The sequence below is a fragment of the Moschus berezovskii genome, chromosome 6, assembly GCF_049115385.1.
Source record: "Moschus berezovskii isolate FMDL1 chromosome 6, NW_MosBer_1.0, whole genome shotgun sequence".
In the NCBI taxonomy this organism is placed as follows: domain Eukaryota; kingdom Metazoa; phylum Chordata; class Mammalia; order Artiodactyla; family Moschidae; genus Moschus; species Moschus berezovskii.
This window is the reverse complement of record NC_142465.1, coordinates 113,316,546-113,343,178: the sequence shown is the minus strand read 5'-3', so window position 1 is coordinate 113,343,178 and position 26,633 is coordinate 113,316,546. Positions and strand designations below refer to the sequence as shown.

Here is a 26,633-nt window from a genome sequence, read left to right as displayed (position 1 = left end):
ATTATAATTACTATCCCCATTTCACAGATATAGAAGCGGAGGCCTGGGGAGCTGAAGTTTTCCCAGCATTTCCCACTGGAATTCTCTCCACCCTGAGAAATGAGACCACAGATAAGTCCTCCTAGACACTGGCCTTCTGGCATTGCTGAGCAGTGTTCTCACCCTATCCCTGTACCTCACTCAGGCATTTATTTGGTCCTTGGGAGAGTAAGTGAACAAATAGAAGACCTCAGCTACCACCCTTGCCCAGTGGCATGGGCACTGGGCACCCGACAGTACCAGCCTCCTTGCTGGTTTCCTGGCTCCCCGGGACTCTCTTCCAGTACCCTCAACACAGTGACTAGAACACTCCCCTGCCCAAAGTTCTTCACCACTTCTCCACTGCTGAGAGGTACATTCCTGTGCCAGTAGTCAGTGTTCATTATCATATGGCCCCTGCCTGCTGTCCTTCATCATTAGACACACACACATTTCACGTGCTAGGGCTGTACAAGCACCAGGACGTCCTAGAATAAGCCAGGTCCCCTGTGCCTCCCTAATGGCACATGTTGTTCTGTGCTGTGTCTGGAACACTTCCCTTCCTGTCCTCTTATGCCCCAACACACACACACACACACACACTCACTCTCTCCCTCCCCTCCCTCCAAATGTTTGTTTGCCTGGAAAATTCCTCCTCACCCTTCAAGTCTCAGTCCAAAGGAAGCCAGAGTGCCCCCAGCACAGACTTAAGAGTCTCCTTGTCCAGAGCTCCCTGCATCTGTACACTCTACAAATCAAGTGACGACCACCCTGTGTCCTGACCAGTTCTGTGTCAGTGTCCTTACAAACTGCGAGCTCCTTGTGGGCAGCAAGAGTGGTTTTTGTCTATATCATGTAAAGCCCAGGGCCTCAGCCCATATCAGGTTTTTCACAAATGTTGGTCCAGTGAGTGAATTCACAGGTGAAGCAATGACTCCCTTAATGCAACTTGCCCTGGTAAGAGGGATGGTATATCTTCAGGGACCCAGGAGTGACTTCTTAAACAGAGCCACCAAACTTTGGGGTTATCCAGTTTCAGACTGCTCCTCTATTGAGGATAACAATGTGAGGCTCAGAGAAGGGAGACAATGGCCCAAAGCCACTTCAGTTAGGGGCAGAGACAGAGCTCAAGCTTTAGGCTTTCTGGCTCTTGACCTTGGACTAATTTCACTATCCAGCCTGAGAGATGTTTAAAACTGCTCTAAGCAACTGTCTGGGTGGTTCCACTAGCAGTTCTGTCTCTCAGCTCCTGATTTTCCTCATCCTCAGGTGAGAGAAGCCGGAGAAGGCAATGGCAAGCCACTCCAGTACTCTTGCCTAGAAAATCGCATGGACAGAGGAGCCTGATGGGCTGCAGTCCATGGGGTAGCTACTAGTCGGACACGACTGAGCGACTTCACTTTCACTTTTCACTTTCACACATTGGAGAAGGAAATGGCAACCCACTCCAGTGTTCTTGCCTGGAGAGTCCCAGGGACGGCGGAGCCTGGTCAGCTGCCATCTATGGGGTCGCACAGAGTCGGACTGAAGCGACTTAGCAGCAGCAGCAGCAGGTGAGAGAAGAGCTGCCAATTCATTGAGCCTCAGTTGCCATATCTGTCCAATGGGAAAATCTGCAGAGACTCTTGGGGCTGCAAGGAGGACTCTGCAAGGAGACACAGATGCACAGAGGTGGTGGGGACAGGGTGGGCTCTGAGGTTGGCTACAGCAGGCTTCAAATCCTAGCTCTTCCCCTTGTGTGACCTAGAACAAATGAATTTCATTCCTTCATCTATGAAATGGACAATGTGAACTATACCTGTTACACCCAATGGCGAGGATTCAGTGCAATCAGGTGCCACTCACTGAACACAGAGCCGAGCACATAGTAGGTGCACAATAAATGCTGGTTATCATCACCAGCAGCAGCATCCCAGAGTTCATTTCCCCATTTCTCTTCCCTTTCTCTCCCACCGAGGACTTACCTGCTCCCTCCTGCCAGAACTGCTGTGTGTTAGTGACCTTTAGTTAGGCTGATAAGGTAATTCCCTCCCCTGGCTTAAAGATACCACCCTGACTAGATAACCATGTTTGCTTGGTTATCCTTGTGCCTTAACCCCCATAGAGCAGCAGAGAGGAAATGAAGACGTGGATGGGGGACTTCCCCAGCAGTCCAGTAGTTATGACTCCATGCTTCCCCTGCAGGGGGCAGGGATTTGATCCCTGGTTGGGGAACTAAGATCCCACATGCCACGTGGCCAAAAAATAAACAAAAATAAACTGGGCCAAGATATATATATATTAAATACTAAAAAGAAGAAGCAGGTGGGAAAGTTAGTGTTTGGACGCTGCCCTCCACCCTACCCCCTCACACCTCTGTACATCCTGATCTCTCTGAGCCAGTCCTCCCTGCAGCCCTGATCATCGGCATATACATTTTTTTTCCCGTTAGATAGATGTGGCAACTGAGGCTTGGTGAGTTAGGCTGCAGCCATGCTGTCATCAAGAAATGAGGAAAGTCAGCAAGTGGCTGGTTCCTCTAAACCCTAGCCATGCACCCTTGGGCAAGTCCACCTCACCTCCCTGAGTGTACACTGTGTCTAATTACAGCATCTAATGTGCCCAGCTTAGAGCTAGACCCCCAGCTTATCAGAGTACAAGAACCAGCCTATCACTGAGAGAAGAGAGCCCTTGAGCCAGCCTGTGGCCCCTGGAGGTGGCCAGGCCTGCTCCCTCCACCGTGAAGCAGGGGCCAAAGAGAGCACGTCCTCCTCAGCTGCCTCCCCTCCCCTCCCCGCTCTTGAGGAAACCCCGAACCAGAGGCCTGAGTGTTTACAGCCCTCTCTGGGTAGAGGATGGGTTACGTAATGCCAGATGTTTGTGCAACTGGCTCAGGCCCAGGTCTGAGACACACTTTGCAATCCCAGAGCCCCTCGCAGGCCCTCTCTCCCTCTCCCCCTTCCCCCGCCCCCCCCCCAGCCTGGCTCCCCTCGGCCTGTATGCTGATTGGGAGCTTTCAGCTGTGTGGATTATTCCATCACCTTTCACCCTGCAAACTGAAAGCGGCCCCAGCCCGGTCCTGCAGGTGGGACAGGCCCCTCACCGCAGAGAACAAGGGAGCTCAGGGCTATGCTTCCAGCCCTCCTTTCTCACGTGCGGGTCCCACATCTCTCCCTCAGCCCCTACTGGTTTTCCTCTGCCTAACATCAGCCTCCTCCCTCCCCTCCCCCTCTCTCTCCCACCCTCGCCCCTCCCACCCCACTGGAGCCAGCCTACCCTTTGCCACCTGAGGACCCCCAGAGACAGCAGGAACGGATTGAACAGCGTGGGACGGTCCCCGGGCATCCGCCATGAGGTCACCAGTCGGCCCTTGAGTGGGTTCCCAGCCTTGCCCTCCGCTGGCCTCTTGTCTGCCTGTCAAACAGGGTCCAGTGTTGGCCCCCAGGTCCCTTTGGTGGGATGGGGGAGTCCCTGATGACAGCCTCCCCTGCCCATGCTGCCACGCCCACCTCAGAGGCCCAGAGTTGCCATCTTCCTCCATCCCAGAACTGCCAAGAAAAGAGCTTGTGAACTCGTTCACCCGTGTGGTGTTGATTGGCAGGGCTCTGGGGGCTCAGTGCCCTTGGGAATGTGTACTTCTCCACCCTCAAGTTGGACCCCAGGGAGCCAGCGGGAGGGGAATGCAGACCACAGGTGTGTGTTCAGCCCGCATAGGGTTTTCAGATTATTTTGCATTAGGTTCCAGTGTTAAATAATCAAGAGGTTAACACATAACTACATATTTCCAGCTTCTCTTGAAATATCTAAAGATGGAGAAACTCTGGGTCCCTCTTCCCCATGGCAACAATCCTCTGGAGCCAAAGAGTCACCCAAGTGTCCCCTAATCCCGAGTCCCCCATCTGCCTACTCTCCTCACCTTTGTGAAAGGAATGAGTCCCAGACATCTACAGTCATACCCAGCAGAGCCCCCAAGTGCACCCCCTTTGGAGTCATCCTTGTTTGGGGATTCCCTGGTGGCTCAGCTGGTAAAGAATCCACTGGCAATGCAGGAGACCTGGGTTCAATCGCTGGGTTGGGAAGATCCCCTGGAGAAGGGAATGGCTACCCACTCCAGTATTCTGGCCTGGAGAATTCCATGGACTGTATAGTCCATGGGGGTCTCAAAGAGTTGGACACGACTGAGCGACTTTCACCTTCACTTGTTGGGGAAACTGAGGCCCCCGTGAAGCAGAGGCATTTGCCCAAAGTCCCAGAGGAGGTTACTGGCACAGTCAGGACAGAACCCAGGTGTCCCAAGAGCCCAGCATCCAGAGATTCTCTGGATGTGGGACATGAAGCATCAAAGCACCGGTCCAGAGGACGCTGGGGGGGAAGGACGGCCCCGACCCTGCACCACATCCCCGTCACAGCCCTGACCACTAGACCAGGGTCTCCATGAGGGCACTCCAGTTCGCCGCTGGCCCACACCCAGGCATACAGAAGGTGCTCACTAAGCATGCAAGTGAATGAATGAATGAGGCAGTTGTCATTCTGTCCAGTCTACGCCTCCTGGGGGTGGACTGAGAGGTTTTCTGGGTTGCTGGGGCAGCCCCATTTCATGGAGACTAGAGGGGACCTCTGTATTGCTATTTCCTCTTTGTTCGCAAAACTCCGGCCCCAGGAAGTGTGAAGAAATAACACAGAAAGAGGAAGAGCAAAGCCGCCAGGGTCCCGGGAGAACTGGAAGCACCTTTAGTGACCAGTCCCCATCCCCGCCCATTTCACAGACGGCCCACTCAGCAGTTAGCATGCTGCTTCTACTCGCGAGGCCATGAAGGCAGTCAGGGCAGAGCTGGGACGCGGTGTTGCGGGGGGAGCTGGAAGAGGGCTGGGTGGGGGGTTCTGAGTCCCGGGTCCTAATTTGAGCCCCGCCACCGGTGGGCTATATGATCCAGGGTGGCTGCCAAGACCCTCGTTTCCTCCTCTGCCCAACAGTCAGGAGTCGGGCAGAATCCCCCCAGCTCAGACTAGGAGCCAGGCCAGACAGACACCCCCTCACCCCGTCACACCCAGCTTTTCAGGAGCCAGCATGAGAAACTGCAGAACAACAGGATTAGAGAAGCACTGGCCCCAAGCAGCCTGGTCTCCCTCTCCCGCCTCCCGCTGCCCCAGGCCCTCAGCTCTGATCTCACCTCTCTGGAGGCTGAGGGTGATGAGAACAGTCTGTTTGGCAGGTCGTGGGGAGGGGCGGGGCAGAGCATGTGCTCCAGCTGCAGCCAGGCTTCCCAGCAGCCTTGGCGGGTCCCACCACTTGCACACATCTCTCCCGCCCGGGACCATGGAGATCCTCCAGGCCCAGCTGACTTCTGTACCTCCCTGGCCCTCTTCAGTGCCTCTCTGGCTCCAGCTCCTGGAAGCCTACCCTTTCTCCCAGGGTGACCAGCCCTCCAGATCCAGGAGGACCTTGCCTTCCGAGACTGTCAGAGTCAAACTGCCATTTGCCCAGGGAAGGGCAGTGACCTTTTCAGGGCATCCTAGCAAGTTGAAAGCGGAGCCCTGGAATTCTGACCACAGGACTGTCCATCCACCCAGGTCTCCAAGCCAGAAGGTGGCCCTGCTGCCCAGCTCCTCTAGAGCCCCTCTTCTCAGTGACCCCATGACAGAGCCAGCCTTGGTCTGGATGACGCCAGAGCTCATCTCAGGACCTCGGCCCACCTCCTATCTGATTTCCCTTCCCTTCCCCTCCCTATGACCCACACCCATGACCCAGTGACCCAACTACCGAGTCGGCCTGCTTCTGATCAGTCAGTGAGTCTTGGCCTCTGCTTCGTTCTGATTCCTCAGGCTCCTTTGATTGGAACTGGAGATAAGAAAGAACACAGCTCGATTAGGGTATTTGCCTTCCCAGGTTCTATCCATCTATCCAACTTCTTATCCATCCATTCATCATCCATCCGTCTAAAGTCCATCTAGAATCCAACATCAAATGGTCCATATATCCATCATCCATCCACCATCCAAAATCTATCCTACATCATCTACCTACTCATCTAACACTATTATCCCAATATATCCATCCTCAATTAACTCATCATCTATTCATCCGCCCTATATCCATGTATCCTTCCTTAATCCATCCAACATCCATCTACCCATCCTGCCAACATTCATTCACCATCCATCATGTATATTCTACATTTACCCATCCATGCAGTATCTATCCCGCACCCATCATCTGTTCTGTTTATCACCCATCCACCCACCCACCCACCCATCTGTCACCCATCTGACGTCTCTTTCCCATTTGTCCAAACGTATCATTTATCCGTTACCCGTTCACACATCTGTCATCTATCATTCATTCATCATCTACCCACTGACCTACCCACCCTTCTTCTGTTTCTTATAGGCCCTCAAGCATCCATATATTCACTGGTCAACCAGCCACTGAGCTGAGCTCCTCCTTCGTGTCAGGCCCTGGGCTAGGGGCTGGAGGTATGGAGATAAAGTAGGTGCAGCTCCTGCCCGCATGGAGCTCATGTTTTTTAAGGGAAAATGGCAACAAGTGAGCATGACTCGATGAAAAGTAGCAGAACTACCAAGCCCAGAAAGGAAACATCACCATCCCAGGGGTGGGGTGAGTGTTTAAGAAAGGCATCTCAGACAAAGCACCTGATCTGAGACTTGAACAAGCAACATACACATACATTCACACAATGGAATATTACTCAGTCATTAAAAAAGAAGGAAATAATGCCACTTACAGCAACATGGATAGAACTAGTCATTAGCATACTAGGCAAAGTAGGTCAGAAAGAGAAAGACAGATAATACATATCATTTATATGTGGAATCTGAAATATGACACAAATGAACATATCTGCAAAACAGAAACAGACTCACAGGCATGATTTGTGGTTGCCAAGGGGAGAGGGAGGTGGGGAGGGAAGGATTGGGGGTTTGGAATTAGCAGATGCAAATCATTATTTATACTGTATAACACAAAAAACTGTATTGAATATCTTTTGATAAGCCAGAATGGAAAAGAATATGAAAATATATATATAGGGAGGGTTTCCCTGGTGGCTCAATGGTAAATAATCTACTGCCAATGCAGGAGACATGGATTCGATCCCTGATCCGGGAAGATCCCACACGCTGAGAGCAACAAAGCCTGTGCACCACAACTATTGGGCTTGTGCTCTAGAGCCCAGGAGTCACACCTTCTGAGCCCACATGCTGAAACTACTGAAGCCCATGTGTCCTGGAGCCCATGTTCCACAACAAGAAACGCCACCGCGATGAGAAGCCTGCACACTGCAACTAGAGACTAGCCCCCACTCTCTGCAACTAGAGAAAAGTCCATGCAGCAACAAAGCCTCAGCACAGCCACACACAAAAAAGAAGTAAATAAAAATGTTTGTTTTTTAAAAAGAGTATGTCACTTTCTTATACAGTAGAAATTAACACAACACTGTAAAACAACGATAAAGAAACAAACAAACAACCTCGGGCTTTGGAGTCAATACTTTGGTCTCATTTCTCTTGACTTATGCATGAGCTTCCCTGGTGGCTCAGACGATAAAGAATCTGCCTGCAGTGCAGGAGACCCGGGTTCAATCCCTGAGTTGGGAAGATCCGCTGGAGGAGGGCACGGCAACCCACTCCAGTATTCTTGCCTGGAGAATCCACGTGGACAGAGGAGCCTGGCGGGCTACAGTCCAGGGGTCACAAAGAGTCAAATATGACTGAGCACATATATGTGTGACCCACAGCAAATGCTGAATGCATCTGGGCACTGTAGCTGGCTGAGGCACACATGGTAAAGTGTGTAAAGCCGCCAGCCCAGGGCCCAACACACCGTGAACCCTCCCGTCATCCCTGGGGGAGGCAGCATGGGGCTGCACATCATGATGATGAGGAGCGTTTGGATGAAGGAGCAGGAGCCTCCGCATTGCCCCAGTGGTGCCCATCGGGGAGCAGTTAGTCCCACACTATGCAAGGCCAGGACCAAGAGAAGCTGGGTGTCAAAATGTGCTGCATCCCTGGTGAGCTGAGGCCAGGTTGCGGGGCTCTGGTCTCTAGGACCCTTCCCATCTTCAGATAAATGCTCGGGGCACCACTGACTCTGTGACCTTGCCCCTGGGCCAGGGAGACAGGGCAGGGACTTGATGGGCACCTACTGTAGGTGCCAGGCACTGGGCATGCTTTCCATACAGGCCCCCATTGAAGCAGCTGTCTCAGCAGTGAGCTCAGACCAATAAGCATGTATACAGCTCCTTCCCTGTGCCTGAGAGGTGCTGCAGGGGCCAGAGAGGGGTAAGTGAAGTCGTCCCGGATTTTAAGGAACTCTGAACACTGCCGTGGGGAGAGGACATGACCACATTGGCTGCAGTCCCAGACAGGGCCAGGTAGAAGCCACCAGAAAGCAACACAAACCAAGTATTGTAGGGCCAGAAGGGGAGAAGGCCCTGGTCAGTGCATCTCGTGGGAGGCCTCAGGGTGATCTGCACAAAGCAGACCTGGGGGCCACCCCTCCCTAGCCCTTACTAGCTGTGTGATCTTGGTGAGTGGCTTAACCTCTCTGTGTCTCAGACTCTCTGTCTGTAACTATTGCCTTTCTCATCAGATTGCCACGGAGAGTAAATGAGGAAAATACCATAAAACATTCAGATCAAGATTTAGCACCTAGCAAATGCTCAAAGAAAGGGCTGACTATTATCACTGCAGTTTGGTGGTAGGGACAGGTTTTGGTCAGGAGGGAGGCGGTGTGCAGGAGCTGAGGGGTGACGTTTCAGGAGACTTGTGTCGGGTGGGGCTGACTTTCAGGCTGTCCCTTGGAAATGAGATTGACTTACCTCCCGCTGTGGTGAGCTGGGGCCCTCTGCAGGGCTCCTGTTCCCCAACTGGCCCGTCTCCTCCAGACCAGTCGTAGTTGAGGACTCTGGTCCGCTTGTCACTTTGGTCGTTGGCCACTGGGTGGAGATACTGGCAGGGCTGGACGGCTGGGTGGAGCTCTGGGGCCACTGCCCGGGGTCATATCCATTGACCAGGGCAGCCCCTGCCCCTCCTTCAGGCTGGCTGTGTCGGTCTTGCTCCAGCTCCAGGGTACCCTTGGTGCCTGGAGAAGCCTGGCCAGGGCCAACCCAGTGTCCCGCTGGGTCCTTATGGAGCAACTGGGCCTGCAGGAGCTCCAGGAGGCTCTCCCAGTCCAGCCTTGGAAGACGGGAGGTGAGCGTTGACTCCTCCGAGCAGCTCCAAGTCCTCTCCCTGGGTACCCCGAGAAGGCTTAGCAGGTCCCTCCAGTCAAACTCAGATCGCCTCTCGGGGCCGTGCAAGTGTGGGCAGGCTCCCTCAGTGCCCCTACCCATGGCTGGTGATGTCTCAGGCCTCTGGGATTTTGAGAACTCCCCTGGGACTGCCCTGGAGTTCTCTGGGGGGCTCACAGGCTGGCGAGGACTGGACAGCTCCTGTAGGCTGCCCCAGCCCCGCCGAGCTGACCTGTCCGGGGGTTCCTCCCAGGTCTCTGACTGCCACCTGTGTCCAGAGAGGCCACCCAGCAGGCTCCAGCTCTCCTTGGACTCCCTGGGAGGGCCCCTCCACATTCCCTCTGGGGCTCTGGCAGCCCCCCGGCTGGACTCCCCGAGTCCTTGCCAGCCTCCCAGGCCTGGGCCCTCCTCCTGGCTGTGCCAGCCTCTCTCCAGGCGTCTGTGCGGGCCCCGGGATCCTGGCGGCTCCTCCTGACTCTGCCACCCTCCGGGGGGCTGTCTTGGGCTTGCCCGGCCACGTTCCAGGGGTCTCTGTGTCCGCTGTTCCCTCTCAGGAGTTCTGGCTGACGTCCTCAGGGGCAGCGAGGACCCCTGGAGCCACCGGTCCCCCTCAGGCCGCCTCTCAGGGCTCCTGGGATGAGGGGCTTCTGTGCGGCTATGTCGGGCCGGTTCCGCCTGCTTCGCTGGGGGCTTGGTTACCTGAGGATGAGGTGAGGGGCTGGGTGAGGCTCCAGGCCCCTGGCTGGGTGGAGTCTGTCTAGGAGGACAGGCAGCTGGGGTCCTAGCCAGGCCTCCGGGGAGTTGCAAGCTCTCTCCTCACAGCAGGCTGGATTAAAGTAGGTCAGAGAGTACCTAGGGCCCCTGAATTCCCTTCCTGGGGGTGTCAGCCCTTCCCTCTCACCCACCTTCCTCATTTCCACAAAGAAGAGCTGCTTACTTTCCAATTTCCCCAGCCACCCCTCCGCCCAAGATACCGATTCCAACCTGGGCTCTCAGGGGCCAGAATATCCACCACCAACACCCCATCCCCTGGGTGGGCCTTGTCATCTAAGAGCTACTTGAAACACACAAATCCCCACCCTGGAAGAGACAGCCTGTAGAGCTGGACTGACCCATGGGAGGTTTCCCTGAAAACTTCCCAACTTGGTAGATGCCTAATGAAGGAAGCGGGCAGCGTGGAACAGCCATCTTCAAGATGGATGAACTGGGGTCTGCCTCATTTTTGCCAACTCCTTGGGAGAGAGAGGAGCCGGACACCCATGATTGGGACTTAGACCCTTTCATAAAGAACCTTCCTCCCAGGAGCCCCGCCCAGCATCTGGGGGAGGGGAGAAGCAATGGCCCACCCCTTGGGGGTAGAGGGACCCCCCAGCAGGCTGGCTGTGCTCACCTCCCTGCTGAGGGCAGGGCTGGACTGTCTTCGGAGAAGCTGGCTCTGACCTTGGCTGGGCCGCTGCGACCGCCCCTCGTCCCGGGCCTGGAAGGCCCCCGGTGCCTCGGACTTCCTATGAGCAAATGCAGCCGCCCCTCTGAGGGCCCTTGGGTCTGTCCCACTCCCGGTACCCCAGCTCCTCTACTCCCACCCCCAGTGGCAGATCCAGGGACCCATCACAAGCTAGACGAAGGGCCCAGAGTGAGGGAGGAGCCTCTCAGGGCCTCAGTTTCCCCTTCTGCAAAATGGGGACAGTAGTTGACACCACCCTATTCTACCTGCCTCACGGGGCTGTTGTGAAGATGAAGTGAGAAAAGGGTGAGCAAAAGTGGGGGCTCCACCTTGGCCTTGACCGCCTCCTGTCCCACTCAGTGCTTCCTTTCTGGCCACCACCCCATGAGTGGCCCACAGCTCACCCACAGACTGTCTCAACTGGTCCTTGTGGGAATTAAGATTCATTCAGCACCTACTGTGGACCAGGCACTGGGCACACATGATCTTAATGGCAAACATTTACGGAGCACTTCCTGGGTACCAGGCACTTGTACTATCTCACCTCATCTCCTGCAAGCCATGAGGTGGCGATCAGAGATGCGTTTCATACGCCACCATATCCCATTCTTTTTGCCCTCTTCCTGCCCATATGGTAAATTTTGGGCTTTCACGGCCCACCTGCTTTCCCCCTACCACTAACAGGATTGCAACCATCCTAGCTGTCAGTAAAAGTGCTCTTTGCAAGATCAGAAGAAAGAAATATCCCCTCTTCCTCATAACTCCAGAAAGGCCAACATAAAAACCATTCATGCAAATGTCATTTCTAAGACACCCAGACTTTAGGCATTGTCGCCACATCCAACAAAGATAACCCCTAAGTCCCTAATTTCAGCTAGTTGTCTTGCTTAATAATTGGTAGCCATGGCTATTAACAGTTAACGTGACATCTCTGCTGACGTGTAGGAATACTGAACAGAATCTGGGCACATCTCTCCCCTCCCATATATAAGACCTAACCACTCCACTGGACATTTAGAATATTTATTGCAAGAGGGTTTGAGAGTCAGACATCATTTAAATTGACATATGAAACTGTCTCTCGTGGCTAAACCACACCAGGAGGAGCCTGGGAAAGATGACCAGGTGCTGACCTTGACCAAGCCAGCAAAACAGGAAGAGGAATCTCTGCTCAGGTCTGAGCAAGGACCTGTGCTCTGCAGTCTGCCTCTAGCTTGGAGACTAGGCTGAAACTCTATAGAGATTTGGAGAATAAAACAATTACGGGCTTGGGCTTTGTTCTTGTGTTATGGCTTTTGTCAATGTCATTAGAATCAGATCCATAAACTAATCTGCTGTTTTAGCACTTCTTAGAATGTGACTCACAGGGAACTGAAGTTCCCTACTCCGGAGTGTTTCTGAGTTTGAAGGCTGCCTAATCAGGTTTGATTTTTAATCCAATTTGAAGCGAGAGAGGTTCCTTGATCTGTGAGATCTGAACCGTAGAGTGAGTTTCTCTTAGAACCAGAAGCCTCTGTGAAGTAAAAACCCCAGCGCTGAGTATGTGGGGAGAATGGCAGAAAAGACCCTGTGCAGCTGGTGAGGCAAATGTGTGTTCTCTCCCGAGTGAGGGCATTTTCCATATAAACTTCAGTGTGTTAAATGAGTATTCCTTCTGAGATATTCCCCCCTTGTGGGATGGAGAGATCAAGAAGATTCTGAGCCTTCAACCGAGACCCAGCCTTTCTGATGCTGAAGTGTCTCCTTGGGCCACCCGTTCCTGAGGGTTGGAGTGGCTGCACCGAGGGCGACAAAGGAAATGCATTTCCTTTGAAAGCTTGGATGGGCTCTTCCACTTGCAGAGTGTATTAAAGGACAACAGTTGTCAAGTCTAGCAAATTCCGTGAAGGCTCTGTTTTGAATTTAAGAGACTAGGAAATGCTTACATGATTCTAAGAAAAGAGATTCCACATTGTAAAGCAACTATACTTCAATTAAAAAAAAAAGATTCCAAAGACATTAAGAGGGTAGAAAATGAAGATGTCAAGCCAAAATTCCTAATGCTTTAATGTGATAACCCTTTAAGGAAAATTTTCCAGGCTCAGTGAGAATGATGCTTAGAGTAGATGCTGGATAAATATGTTGAATGAATAAATGGGAGAAAAGAAAAGTATCGCTTTATAGCCACCCATTCATGAATTTCAGCCTGTCCCTTACAGATACTTAAATAGGTTTTCAAATTTTATCTTCAGAGGATAAATGGTTTCCTACTTGGAAAAATTACTGTACAAGAGGGAAAATGTTAATGACTCCGTAGAGTTGTAAAACCTTGGTTAAAAGGTAAATAATCTACTTTACCAAAACATATATGTTAAATATACAACTTTTATATATCAATCACACCTCAATAAAGCTTTTAGAAAAGATGATCTACTTCAAAGGGAGCAAATTAAATGAAGAATCTGTGTAAAAACAATTAAATAGTTAATCAAACTATAAACATATCCCAGACTTCTGCAACAAATCTTTTCTCTCTAAAAGTTATCACAGTAGGAAAAAAAAAAAGAAAATTCAATTTTGGTTTAAAGACCCTGCTGAGTTACCAGATAAAGTCAAACGTATGCAAATTGACTTTAGACCCAAAAGAGTTATGGAACTTCCCTGGTGGTCCAGTGGTTAGGACTCTACCCTTCCAATGCAGGGGACTGGGTTTGATCCCTGGTGGGGGAATTAAGATCCCATATGCCATAAGGCATGGCCAAATTATTAAAAAAAATAAATAATCTTAAAAAAAAAGAGTCATAATAAAAGGTCAAAGACAAAGGGGATTTGCAGGGCAGTGAGACCACTCTGTGATACTCTGATGGTAGACACCTATCATTAAACATTTGTCTGAACTCAGAATGTGCATCGCCAGAGTAAACCCTGCTGTGAACTACGGACTCTGGGTGATAATGTGTCAGCGTAAGCCTATGGCTGGTGGCAGGCCCACCCTGGTGGGGGATGTCAATAGTGGAGGCAGCTGTGCACCTGTGGGAACAGGGTCTACACGGGAAATCTCTGTACTTTCCACTCAGTTTTGTGACCCTTAAAACTTCTCTAAAAAAAAAAAAACTCACAAAAACTGTATTTTACACTGATGCTGGAGCCCACAAAGGTTGTCACCTGGGTAGTAAATGGATAAAACTTTTGGGGAAAGGAAATCTGAAGAAGGGATAAGATTTTTCATGCACATTCAAATCTAAGAGAAAATGTTGTCTAAGGGACAACAAAGAGAGGAATTGTGGATGCAAAATATTACCAGCTCCTCACAGTGATAGAAATGTTCTAAAATTAGATTGTGCTGAAGGTTGTACAACTTGGTCTCAGTAAATACGCTGTAATTTATTGACTTCTACACCAACCAAGTTTCAAGATTTTCAGACCTGTATGTTTTTGGTTCTCTTGACCCTAAATGGGGTTGGGTCCCTAACTAATTAATTCCAGCCCTGACCCTTAAAGACTATGAGGCTGGAACTGCTGATGAAGATCTCAGCTGGATCTGGAGGAAACGTTTCTCCTCCCTGAGGTTGTGGAAAAGCAGATGCTCTGCTGGGTCTTAAACACCCGTGTAAATGAAGCTGATGACCAAGGAGATTCGTGTGATGCCTGGACTTCAGGTGCTGTCGCCGTGCCCCAGAAAAGGAACACTGAACTTCCAAAAAGTCTACCATCCTGTGGGTTCTCTTATTTAAGATATATGGCTCTGGCTATATTTTTAAAATAAATTTATTTTTATTTATTTATGTGGCTGTGCCAAGTCATGGTTGAGGCACGTGAACTCTTAGTTGCAACATGTGGAATCTAGTTCCCTGACCAGGGATAGAACCCAGGCCCCCTGCATTGGAAGCACAGAGTCTTAGCCACTGGACAACTAGGGAAGTCCCCCGGCCATACCTTTAAATTGACATTTCTGTTTCCTGAAATATGAGTCCCATGAGTTTTGTTTGTCAAGGCAGAAAAAAAAACAAACCATGGACTCTTTTCTTCTCCCCTCACATAAGGTGGGAAAAAAATAAAATAAACCTGTGGCTCTCCAACGAAGAGTTTGACCTTATTTAAATTAATGTATTAAAGTCCCAATTTTACAGATGAGGAGACTGAGGCTCAAGTAGGTTAAACCACTTTGCTGCATCACATAGGTTGGGGAATGGCTGTAACCCAGGATTTGAACCCAGCCTGCCTGACCCTGGTCTTTGCTCTTAACTACTAGGCTATGCGCAGTATCATTTAATTGTCAAAAACAACTCTAGCACGTGGAAACAGAGAGGTGGAGTGACTTGCCCAAGGTCACACAGCCAGTAAGTGGCAGGCGGGGGATCTAAACCCTTTCCTCATCTGGAACCTAAGCCTGCAGACTTTCCACCTGGCCTGTTGCCAAGACTCCTCCCCAGCCCACCTGGCCACCCTCACCCTGGGCTCACCTGCGCTCTTGCCCGAAGAGGCGCTCCACCTCTGCACGGCCAGGGCTGCGGGTGCGGCCCCTGTTGCTGCCCTGGGGCCCCAGCTCCCTCTGCGCCAGCCTCCTGGGTGGGGGCAGATCGGCCAGCACGGTGTACTCTTCCCTCTCCAAGTTGTGCCTGATCTCCCCTGGGGGTGCCGAGGCCCAGGAGCCCCCCGAGCTGCCCAGAGGAGGTGAGGGTGCCAGGAGTGCTAGGTCGCTGGGTGGGTGGCGGGGTGGGGAGGAGGCGCGAGGGGCATCCCGGTGCCCAATGAACACCTGAGGGGGCAGCACTGGGGAGCCACGCAGAGAGTCGGTGGAGGGGGCCAGGCTCTCCATACTCGTCCCAGGAGGGTCCTGGAAGAAGAGGGAGGGCTCAGGGGGCTGGCGTGGGGGAGATGAGAAGGACGGTGCATCGCGGTGCCCAATGCATACCGGTGCGGGGATGGCAGGAGGCTCGTGCAAAGAGTCCATGGAGGGGACCAGGCTCTCTGTGCTGGCTCGGGGGAGATCCGGGAACAAGAGGGAAGGCTCGGGAGCTTGGCGGGGCGGGGAGGAGGCCCGGGGTGCATCACGGTACCCGATGCACACAGGTGGGGGGAACTGAGGAGGGTCGTGCTGTGGGGACTGGTTCTCAGCATCCAATGTGTCCGGGAGGAAGGGGAAGGGGTCAAACTGGGTGTGGCGGGGGGGTGAGGAAGCCCGGGGGGCATCCCGGTGTCCAATGCATACGGCTGGGGGCATATAGGGGGGATCATGGTGGGGTGAGTCACTCTCAGATGCGTGGGGGTCTGGGAAGAAGGGGAAAGGGTCATGCTGTAAATAGCGAGGAGGAGAGGAGGCCCTAGGGGCGTCCCGGTGCCCAATGCACACAGTACACAGAGGCTGGGGGGGCTCGGAAGAGGTCTGGGGTGCACCATGGGAAGTGGGGTGCAGAGGCGAGGAGGTCCTGGAGGCCCCGTGGTGGCCTGGGTTATGGGAGGTGGCAGTGGCCCGGAATGGTGAGTTGTGCTGGGTGGGTCCAGAGGAGGACTGGGGTGAGTCCCGCTGAGCTGGTCTAGCAGGAGATGAGGTCTGAGGCCGGTCGCTCTGTGTTGGCCGGAGGGCAATGGATGCCCAGGGAACCTCACTTTGCTTGGAGCGAGATGGGGAAGAGGTTCGGGGGCCATCGCTCTGCGTTGGCCGGAGGGGAAAGGAGGCCCATGGGATGTCTTTGTTGGTACGGTGGGGAGAGGCGTTCCGGGGATTGTTCCGCTGAGAGGAGCGATGGGGAGAGGATACTCTGGGATTGTCTTGTTGGGTGCATCCCTGACAGGAGGTGTTTCCGGGGTTTTCCCGCCGTAAGGAAGAAGATTTGGGATTGTCCCGTTGGGTACAAGAGGTTTGAGGGTTGTCCCTTTGGGCAGAAGAGTTTCTAGGTGTGTTTTGTGGAACATAAGAAGGTCTGGGGTTGCCCCGCTGGGGAGTACAAGTTGGAACAGGAGCTTGAGGGTTGTCCTGTTGGGTGTAAGAGGCTCTGGAGGTGTCTTGTTGGGTGGCTCTGGGGGGAGAGGAAACCCAAGGATTATTTCGTTGGGTGGATGAGGTTCTGGGGCTGTCTCGTGGGACAACTCTTGAAGGAGAGGTTGCTCTGGGGGTGTTCCGCTGTGTGGAAGAGGTCTTGAGGGCATCCTGTTGGGTGGATGAGGTTCTGAGGTTGTCTCGTGGGGCAGCTCTTGAGGGGGAGGTTGCTCTGGGGGTGTCCCGCTGTGTGGAAGAGGTCTTGGGGGCATCCTGTTGCGTGGATGAGGTTCTGAGGTTGTCTCGTGGGGCAGCTCTTGAGGGGGAGGTTGCTCTGGGGGTGTCCCGCTGTGTGGAAGAGGTCTTGGGGGCATCCTGTTGGGTGGATGAGGTTCTGAGGTTGTCTCGTGGGGCAGCTCTTGAGGGGGAGGTTGCTCTGGGGGTGTTCCGCTGTGTGGAAGAGGTCTTGGGGGCATCCTGTTGGGTGGATGAGGTTCTGAGGTTGTCTCGTGGGGCAGCTCTTGAGGGGGAGGTTGCTCTGGGGGTGTCCCACTGTGTGGAAGAGGTCTTGGGGGCGTCCTGTTGGGTGGATGAGGTTCTGAGGTTGTCTCGTGGGGCAGCTCTTGAGGGGGAGGTTGCTCTGGGGGTGTCCCGCTGTGTGGAAGAGGTCTTGGGGGTGTCCTGTTGGGCAGACGAGGTTCTGAGGTTGTCTCGTGGGGCAACTCCTGAAGGAGAGGTTGCTCTGGGGGTGTCCCGCTGTGTGGAAGAGGTCTTGGGGGCATCCTGTTGAGTAGGTGAGGTTCCCACATTGTCCCGTCGGATGATTCGGTGGGGAGAGGAGGCTCGGGAGGTCCCGCGTTGTGGGGAAGCAGCCTGGACAGCGTTCCTTGGGGCAGAGCGATGGAGAGAGGACGCCTGGGAGGTGGCACTTCGAGGACCGCTCTGTGGCGTCGTGGGGGAGGCCGGGGTCGGTGCCGACCGGGACTGCTCCAAGGAGAAGTACCCACTTTCTCCCCGGAGCTTGGCCCAGTGCTGTCCGGCACTTCGGTTCCCACTTCCAGAGCCTAGAGAAAGGAGGCAGGATCAAGGCAAGCAGAGAGGTCCGGGCGGCTCCCACATACTACCTCTCCTGGCTCCCTAGGACAGATGACTGGGGCAGACCCTACACCGTCTCCTCGGAGGTCCTCACATACCTCTGCCCCTCAGAGCAAGCAGACTGCAGGAGGGCTTAGGTGCCCCTCTCAGGCTAAAGTCAGGAATTTGAAATTGAAAACCAGGCAGACTCGGTCAAAGTTGGGTGGGTGGTAGAGCCAAAGGTCACATAGTGACCTTCAGAAAAGAAGCAAGCTCTTCAAGAGCAGTTTTGAAAACCGCCTCTGTGAGCCCAGAGAGGAAGAGCTGGATCTCACAGCAGCTACCAACAACTTTCCATTTCTGTTCTATTTCCTGCAATTGGATTCCCAGAACTCCCTCCCTCCCTTCCAGTGAGAATCCTGTGTGATAGCTCTAGAAATTTCCTTTTGTGAACAGGCAACAGTGGCCTCACCTGAGGGGGTTGCTAGAAATGCAGGCTCTCGGCACCACCCCCCTCACCGGGCACACTGCATCAGAATCCACATTTTAATCCTAGGCCATCTGCACACACGCCACAGTTGAAGAAGCCTTGATCTAAGGGATTCGCGTAACTTCCCTATTCGGTCAGGGACACCCTCACAACCCCCAACCCCATGAAGGGGCAGCATGACAGTGGTGTCACCCTCTACCCCTCTCAGTCCCTTGGTCCCTAAGCATATGGTAGCCACCAGCCCTGTGCACGTACATCCCTGGGTTGGTGCTTCAGAAGAGAAGTAAAGGCTATTGTGGCCTCATCTTGATGGGGCCATGACTGCCTTCATTAAAGGCCATGCTTCAGAGTCCCTCTTTTCTGGGAGGTTCCCTGGTGGCCCAGTGGCTGGGAGTTACTGCCTTGGCCCAGGGTTCAGTCTCTGGTGGGGGAACTGAGATCCCACAAGCCGCATGGCTTGGCCAAAAAACAAAAAAGGAATCCTTCTTCTCCTACTTTGAAACTTCAGCCTCCTCCAAGCTCTCTGAGCTGGTATCACTGAACTCTGAATCTCTAGCACCCTTCAGGGGACTGGAACCACGCACAGAGTGGCACTTAAAGTTTTCATTGTTGGGAATTCCCTGGTTGGCCAGGGGTTGGGACTCAGCATTTTCACTGCCAGGGCCCGGGTTCCACCCTTGGTGGGGGAACTAGGATCCTGGAAGCCGGCATAGCACTGCCCCCGAGGAGAAAATTTTTTTGCATGTTGTTGCCTGATGGGCTGATGTCCCATGACATTCCAAATCTGTCAGCTTTTCTCATCTGCCTCTTCCCACCTCCCTGCTCTCAGCCTCCCTCCTTTTTCACCTGGTTGGTTACAGTAGCCCTCCAACATGTACACTCCGGGCACAAGGTCATCATCTACCCAGGGAGATCCTTTCGAAAAGCAAACCTAGCTAGACTACCCCAGCTTACAAGGAGACTAAGAGATATCTCAGATGGGAGAAAGTTCACAAGACATGATGATTAAATGCAATGTGGGATTCTGGATTGGGTCCTGCCACAGAAAAGAGACATTTGTGGGGGAAAAGGTGAATCCAAAGAAAGTCTGTAGTGGGAATTCCCTGGCGGTCCAGGGGCTAAGACTCCACATTCCCAGTGTAGAGGGCCCAGGTTCGATCCCTGGTCAGGGAACTAGATCCCACATGGTGTAGATAAGAGTTCACATGCCTCAACTGAAAGATTCCGCATGCGGCAACTAAGACCCAGCACAGCCAAATACACACATAAACATTAAAAACAACAAAGACAGTCTGTAGTTTAGTTAACAGTATTGTTGCCAGTGTTAATTTCTTAATTTTGATAATTGGGCTATAATTATGTAAGATGTCAACACTGGAGGAACCCAAATGAAGGGTATAATCGAAACTCCCCGTACGATCTTTGCAACTATTCTAAAAGATTTAAAAAGAAGCACACAAACCACTTTTGGGGCTCCCAACTGCACTTGGAATAAAACCCAGGCATTTCCCGTGGCCAGCAAGGCTCTGCCCGCCCCCGCTGGCCTCCGAGGTCCCCGTGGGCAGGGGCCTGGCCTTCTCACTTACAGCTGTGTCTCCTGTGCCTAGTTTACCATAAGTGAGCAGTAATGTTGCACCACCACCTTCCAGCTCTGAACTCTGCCTCGTCCTGGAGTCTTCCCGCCCCGGTGAGCCTGGGTGCTGGCTGAGATGGCATTTCCTGCCCCTCCCAGAGGCTCACAGCTGGTTCAGCACCCCAGCCCCAGTCCCTTCCCTTTCCCCTCATCAGCACATCCTTTGAGCCTGGCCCAACCTGGATCTGACTTCATTCCTGCAGCCCCTTTATTGAGCACACAGAGCAGACTATGCAGATGTTCACGGTATCTGTGTTTTGTCCCTCAGCCAGCCGGGGCTTGGCACAGCCTGCTCCATCCAGTGTGTTTGCAAACTGGGAGGAGCCCTAGAGGGATGTCAAAGCGTTCCCAGCATCTCGCACCTGGCTGATTCCTCCCAGGCCATGGCCTCCTGCTGCAGTTTGGGAGCTTGCCACCAGGTGGACGGCGGTGACTGCCTTTGATCAAACAGGTCACATAGTGAGGGTTCCCCCCAACCCCACTACCCTGTGTTTAAGAGCAAGAAAGCAGATGTCTAGTACAAAATCCCACCACGATCAGGCTGTTCACACTGGGGAGGCACTTCTTCCCACACGCCCTCTCCCCAGGGCCTGAGAGGGCAGGGCGATTGGGGTGGGGTGCTGACAAGATCTGATGAATGTTTTCAAAAAAGATGGCTCAGCTGCTGGAGGGAGAATGGACTGAAGGGGCCTGGCAAAACCGGAGACTGAAGGAGGCTCCAGCAATAACCCCTAGTTTGATCAGGGAGCAGTGGCGGAGACAGCAAAAAAGAGACATATTTTGGGGTGTGTTTTGGAGGTGCTGATCAGAACTGCTGCTGATTGGACGTAAAGCGTAAGAAGGGACTTCTGTGCCGGTCCAGTGGCTAAGACTCTGAGCTCCCAATGCAGGGGGCCTGGGTTCAATCCCTGGTCAGGGAACTAGATTCCACATGCCACAGCTGAAGGATCCTGCGTGTTGCAGTGAAGACTGAAGATCCTATGTGCTGCAAGACCCACGTAGCCAAATAAATAAATAATTTTTTAAAAGAGGCCTCATGACAATTCACCTCTAAGCCCTGTCCATGAAAAGTCTTAGTCACTCAGTCACATCCAATTCTTTGCGACCCCATGGACTTTAGCCCACCAGGCTCCTCTGTCCATGGGATTCTCCAGGCACGAATACTGGAGTGGGTAGCCAATCCCTTCTCCAGGGGATCTTCCCAACCCAGGGATCAAACCTGGGTCTCCTGCACTGCAGGCAGATTCTTTACTGTCTGAGCCACCAAAGAACCCCTCCATGTGTACCTCCTGAGGGAGGACAGTCTGCTTCTGTCATCACACTCAGGAAGTATAGCATGGATACAAAACATACAGTCCACATTCAGACTTGCCCACTATCCCAATAATGTCTTTCATAGCTCTTTATTTTTCTATCCCAGATCCAAGCCTGGATACACATGGCATTTCGCTTCCCTGACTCTGTAGCCTCTTTTATTCAAGAATAGCTCCCCAGTCCTTTTTGGTCTTTCATGAAGAGTCCTGTCAGTTAGTTTGCAGAATATCCCTCAGTTTGGGTTTGTCTGATGTTCTGTTGGGATTAGAGGCAGGCGATCGATTCTTTTTTTTTAGCAGCCAAACTGGGAAAAGATGTTGTGTCCTCCCCTGTGCACCATGCAGGGGCACCCAGCCAGTTTGCCCCATGCTAGGACGCTGAGCGACCACTTGGTTAAGCTGGTGTCTGCCAGATCTCCCCATCCTAAGGATGCCTTTTCCCTTCATAATCGATGTGTAATCTGAGGGGTGATACTTTGAGGCCATGTGAACATCCTGCTCCCCAACAACCCTTCATGCAGGAATTTAGCATCTGCTGGTGATTTGTGCCTGAACCAGTTATTATTACAGTGGCTGCGATAGTCTCTTTAACTGGCTTCTCATCCTGCAGCCTCACCCTGCCTCCTGTGCATCCTTGCCCCAGTGAAACTCTTGAGGCACAGGACCAATGACATCACTCCCCTTCTCAAAAACCTTCCGTGGCTTCCTACTACTTAAAGGAGAAAGTCCATGGACTTTTCTGGTGATTCAATGGTTAAGAATCTGCCTTGCAATGCAGGGGATGTGGGATTGATCCCTGCTCAGGCAACTGATATCCCACATGCCTTGGAGTAACTAAGCTTGCATGCCACAACTCCTGAAGCTGCTTGCCACAACTAGAGTCCAGGGGCCACAATGAAAGATCCTGCATGACAATGCAATGAAGAAGCCACATGCTGCAACTAAGACCCAACACAGTCAGATAAATAAAAAAGAAAGAAAAAATAAAGAAGGACATAGAGACACTTTAAAAAGAGAGAGAGAAGAAGAAAGTCCAAACCCCTTGGCTTGACTCGAGGCCCTGCATGGTTTGGCCCGACTACACACCCCCCTCTTTGCTGAAGCTGTACATACCAGAATACTCCCTTGTCACTCTCCTAGCCTGCACTCAGCAGTTTCCTCAGCTAGAGCGCCACGTCCAGAAGGCGTTCCTCTGAGTCCTTCCCTGGCAGGAACGAAGCTCTTTCTGCTCTGCTTCCGTCTCTGCAGCTGTTTCTGCTCCTGGGCTTCTGATCTCCTGTCTGTTTGCTTTACTGAGTGATGAGCTTTCTGGGACAGAGACCATGTCTGTCTCCCTCTGAACACCCAAGGTGTCTAGCATAAGGTCTCACACACAGTTAGTGCTCATGTGTTTGATGTCTGAATGCTACAGGGGCCGTGGGAAGCCCAGACTTAGGACATGGGTACCCCATCTCACATCTCCAAATCCTCATGATGCTGAAGACGCAGGCCTGGAGGCAACACCGTGAAGTAGTGATGGAGGGCCTGGCATCCTGGGTTGACCAGTGTCACAGGCATCAGTGGGTTTGGCCTGACCCGCGTCTTCTATTTTTCTCTGGAAACATCACCTTAATTTCCTCCGGACCATCTCCTCTCCCTGACTCTCAGACCATGAGGTTTGCACACGGGGCTGATCCCATCCCTGGTCACCAGTTTGGGCCCAAGAACCATGCTGGGTCCAGGGAGAACCCTTCCTGGGACCGCAGCTACATCAACAGGGAAGATTGTACCCTTTTACTGTGGGAGTTGAAAATTAGGTAGGATACAGCCTGCCACCGTTGCTGCTGCTCAGCATGTCATCATCAGGGGAGGATCTGGCTGAGAATGAAGCCAACATAGAAGTAAGCAAAGCAGAGACCAGATTTCTGATGCTGTCTGAACACCTGGATCCAGCCAAACCTGAAGTCATTTCCCTAGACTTTCACTTGGTCAGTTTCTGTCACTTGCAACCTGAAGATCCTGACCCACCAGTTGTGAGATGATGTCTTTAAAGCAAGTTGCATGGCACATTATGTCTGCTCCATAATTATATGGGAACTGTTACTGTTATTGATCTAAGCTGTCAAAATAAGATGTAACCAGGGGCCCATGTGACCAGAAACCTGGCCATCTGGCTCCACCTGGGCCATCTGGCTCCACCTGGGCCATCACCACACCTGTGGTCACAGGGACCAACCTGGCCTGGCAGAAGGTACTTACCCTCCTTTTTCTGGCCTGCAGTGTCTCCTCCTCCCACAGGGGACTGGATGAGGAGAGGAGGAGCCTTGCGGGCAGTGTCAGCCTTTGGCACCTCCTGCGACTTCCGTGGGATCATCACGGTGAAGTTGTCCCCACTGGGGGCCTCCTCCCGTCTTTTAACAGTGTCCCAGTCCTGCCAGAGAAGGGGAGGAGAAAGTCTGTTTGGAATGCCAAGAGAGAGAGCCCAGGGCCTGCACTCCCCGTGTGAGATGGGTAGATGGAAGGGAAAGGAACTGACATTGAAAGAGCACCTGCTGTATACTCAGGACTGTGCTGGGATCTTCAATAGACCCTGTGCACTAGGTACGCCACTGGCGCTAAGACTTTGCCCAAAGTCACACGGCTGGGAAATGGTTTATATGGGAGGAGACTCGTACCCAGGGCAGTCAGACTCCACGTGGTAGGAGGGCCTTGGTATAGGGGCCCCACCCCAGAGACATTCCAGAGTCCCCAGAGAAGTAGGTGTATTCAGAATCTAACCCCACTGCTTCCCAGACACATGGCCTCAAGTAATACAATTCTCCTCTCTGAGACTCAGATTTCCTGCCCCAAGTCAAGGCCATGAAAGTCTCTAGCTCAGAGTGGGGTGGTAAGACTTCCCAAGACACTGCCCACGGGCTGGGATGTTTTATTCTGAATCTTCTCACTTTCTCTTAGGTTCTCATGGATAGTTTGCCTCTTGTGGCCCAGAACAGACCTTTGAGGGTTGAATGTCCCAGGAAGTTCCCCTGAGTCTCCTCTTTTCCCGGCTAAATGTCCCCCCTAACCCTTGCTAGGCCCCCCAGCCTGCTCTTTCCTCTGATCCTCGAAGATCTATGCCAGGGCTGGTTATGAGGCTGAGCAGTGTGTGACCAGAGCAGGTCCCAGGACCAGTCTCACTCTTGCTCTGGGCACCACACCCAACACCCCAGCCTCTGTGAACTGAGAGATTTTGGCAGCCGGAGCCCTTTGGTGATTCACCGGGAGCTGAAATGCCTGTTTCCATCTTGTCATAGCCAGACCTTCAGCCCCCCTGGGCCGGCCCTGCAGAGTCCCCGCCCCTCCATGGGCAGCCCAATATGCTGGCTAAGTCTGCAGAGGACCTGGGCTCCCCTCCCTGGTGTGAGAGGCTCAGCCCTGTCTGGAGGTTGGGCGGGATCCCAGGGCTGGCCCAGGGCTGACACCTGCTCTTGTCCTGGCCTCCCGCCCCCATCTCACCACCAATGATGAGTCGCTGGTATCATCAGGGGCTTCGCAGTCAGGGCTGGCACTGGTGCCAGAGTCGGGTCTCTCGTTGAAGCTGCCACACGGGGAGGAGGCCAGGCCCTCCAGGTAGGGAGCTGCCTCAGGTTCCTGGCTCCTGGAGGCAGCTGTGAAGCCCTCTGTCAGGAGCCCTGCTGGCGGGCCCCTGGGAGAGGAGACAGACTCATGATTTTTCCCTCAAAGTAATAGGAGTTAAGGAGTAACACCCCACCACCGCTCAGGTACACACACAGCCCATGTTTGGGCGGAGGAGGAAGCTAACACCAAAGGCTGTCTGTGCTCCGCCCTTCACAGGGCCTATCTCGTTTAGCTCCAAAAGCCTCCCTTTTAAGTGAGTGTAATGATTCCCATTTTACAGATGAAGAAACTGAGGCTCACAGAAGTCAAGGGACTGGACAAGATCACAGAGCTAGGAAAAGGCAGAAAAGCACTGTGACTCAGGGCTGTAGCCCCAGCCCTAACCATGTCTCTGGAGCAGAAGAGAGAATCCCAAGCTCGGTAAGACTAAGAAGACAGAATAGTGCTGGGCTAATGGGGGGCTTTGAGAGGTAGCAGGGCTCCAGGGGCAGTGACAGGGCCACCAGTCTGGATACCACGGAGGGGGCTGTAAATAAAGCCCTGCTTTAAAGAAGCCAGTAGGTTAGAGCTGGCTTTATCCCCAAAGAGTGACCTACAGATCAGCCTGTGAGATAGAAAAGGGTGATGACCCTTAGCCTGTGATCAAATAAGTTTGAAATATATTACATACTTCTCCTACCTTCCCCACCCAAAAGCACAATGCATGCTGGCAAACTAAAACCTCTGACAAGTCCTGCAAAAAAAGATATTCAAATTTGTTTATCCAACACTTTCTGAAACATTTGAATTCAGCGCTGTTTTGTTTTTAAATAGGAACACACAGTCCCAAAACAACACTGATGTGATTCAATAACTCTAAAAAAAAAAAAAAAAAAAACAGGGAAACTGAGGTATAAAAAGAGGCCAAAACTTGCTTTTAAGTTCCCACAGCCCATCGGGGAGGAAGCTGAAGCTAGAACTCAGGTTTCTAAACTCTCAGCCATGCCCTCCAAGGCACCATGGACCCAAAGAGGGACTTCAGTCCAACTGAGGCCCCGGAGTGGAGACAGCCTGCAGCAGTTCATGGTCAGGTAGGTGCGTGATAACAAGTGCCCCTGGGTGCGAGACTGTTTAATCTTTTAAAGCAAAAGGAACCAGGAAATGTGAGCAGGCTCTGGGCCATGCCCACACAGGGTGGGTACACGGCTGCTCCATCCCCCAAAGGAACGTGCCCGCTGCTCCTGTGCCCAGGCCAAATGGATGGACCATGTGACCCACGCCAGCAGCCATCACAGGCAGAGGCTGCCATCATGAAGGGGTGTGGGGTGGGATGGGTGAGGGCACCCTACCCCGGGAGCCCCTCCTCAGGCCCCAGGGTCCTACCCACCTCTCAGGCTCTGGCCCACAGCCCGGACCCACCACAGACTGGCAGCTGGAGGTCGGGGTGCCAAGCGGGTCCTCAGGGGCAGGCCGGCGGCGGGGCAGGTCGCAGTAGGGCACCTCAGCGCTCGCAGGCCTCCCAGGCTCCTAAGACAGAGTTGGAGAGGAGGCAGCTCACGGCCCACGTGGGGGCTCCCCTCCCCCTGCGCAGCCCCTCCCCCCACCAGGTGGTGTGGAAGTCTCCAGACAGCTCCTCGGGGATCTCTGCTTCTCAAGGAGAGCTGTCCGTCAGACTGGAAGCGCCCCTGGGGACCCAAGCTGGGGACTGGCAGAGGTACAGGATGTGTGCATGCGCACATGTATGTAGGTGTGTGTTCGTGTAAATTCCTGCGGTGTGTGCAAGGATGCGCATGTGCATGGATGTGTGCATGGCCGGTGGGTGCGTTGGTGCGTCTGTCTGCAGAGTGCATATACGTTTATTCACACGTGTTTATAAACACATGCATCAACATACCCACT

At 53.0% G+C, this 26,633-nt stretch overlaps 1 protein-coding gene across 1 annotated transcript in view; it reads right to left on the bottom strand.

Moving 5' to 3' along the window:
• The window catches only part of TRIOBP (TRIO and F-actin binding protein), a 57,545-nt gene that overhangs the window by 26,003 nt on the left and 4,909 nt on the right, over nt 1–26,633 (bottom strand). The window contains exons 2-8 of the mRNA XM_055394941.2: nt 26,122–26,261; nt 24,633–24,822; nt 23,397–23,568; nt 15,132–17,712; nt 10,636–10,750; nt 8,835–9,944; nt 5,759–5,836 (exon numbers count right to left, since the gene is read on the bottom strand). Coding sequence (XP_055250916.1) covers nt 5,759–5,836; nt 8,835–9,944; nt 10,636–10,750; nt 15,132–17,712; nt 23,397–23,568; nt 24,633–24,822; nt 26,122–26,261 — 4,386 coding nt within the window. The remainder of the gene's footprint in view (nt 1–5,758; nt 5,837–8,834; nt 9,945–10,635; nt 10,751–15,131; nt 17,713–23,396; nt 23,569–24,632; nt 24,823–26,121; nt 26,262–26,633) is intronic.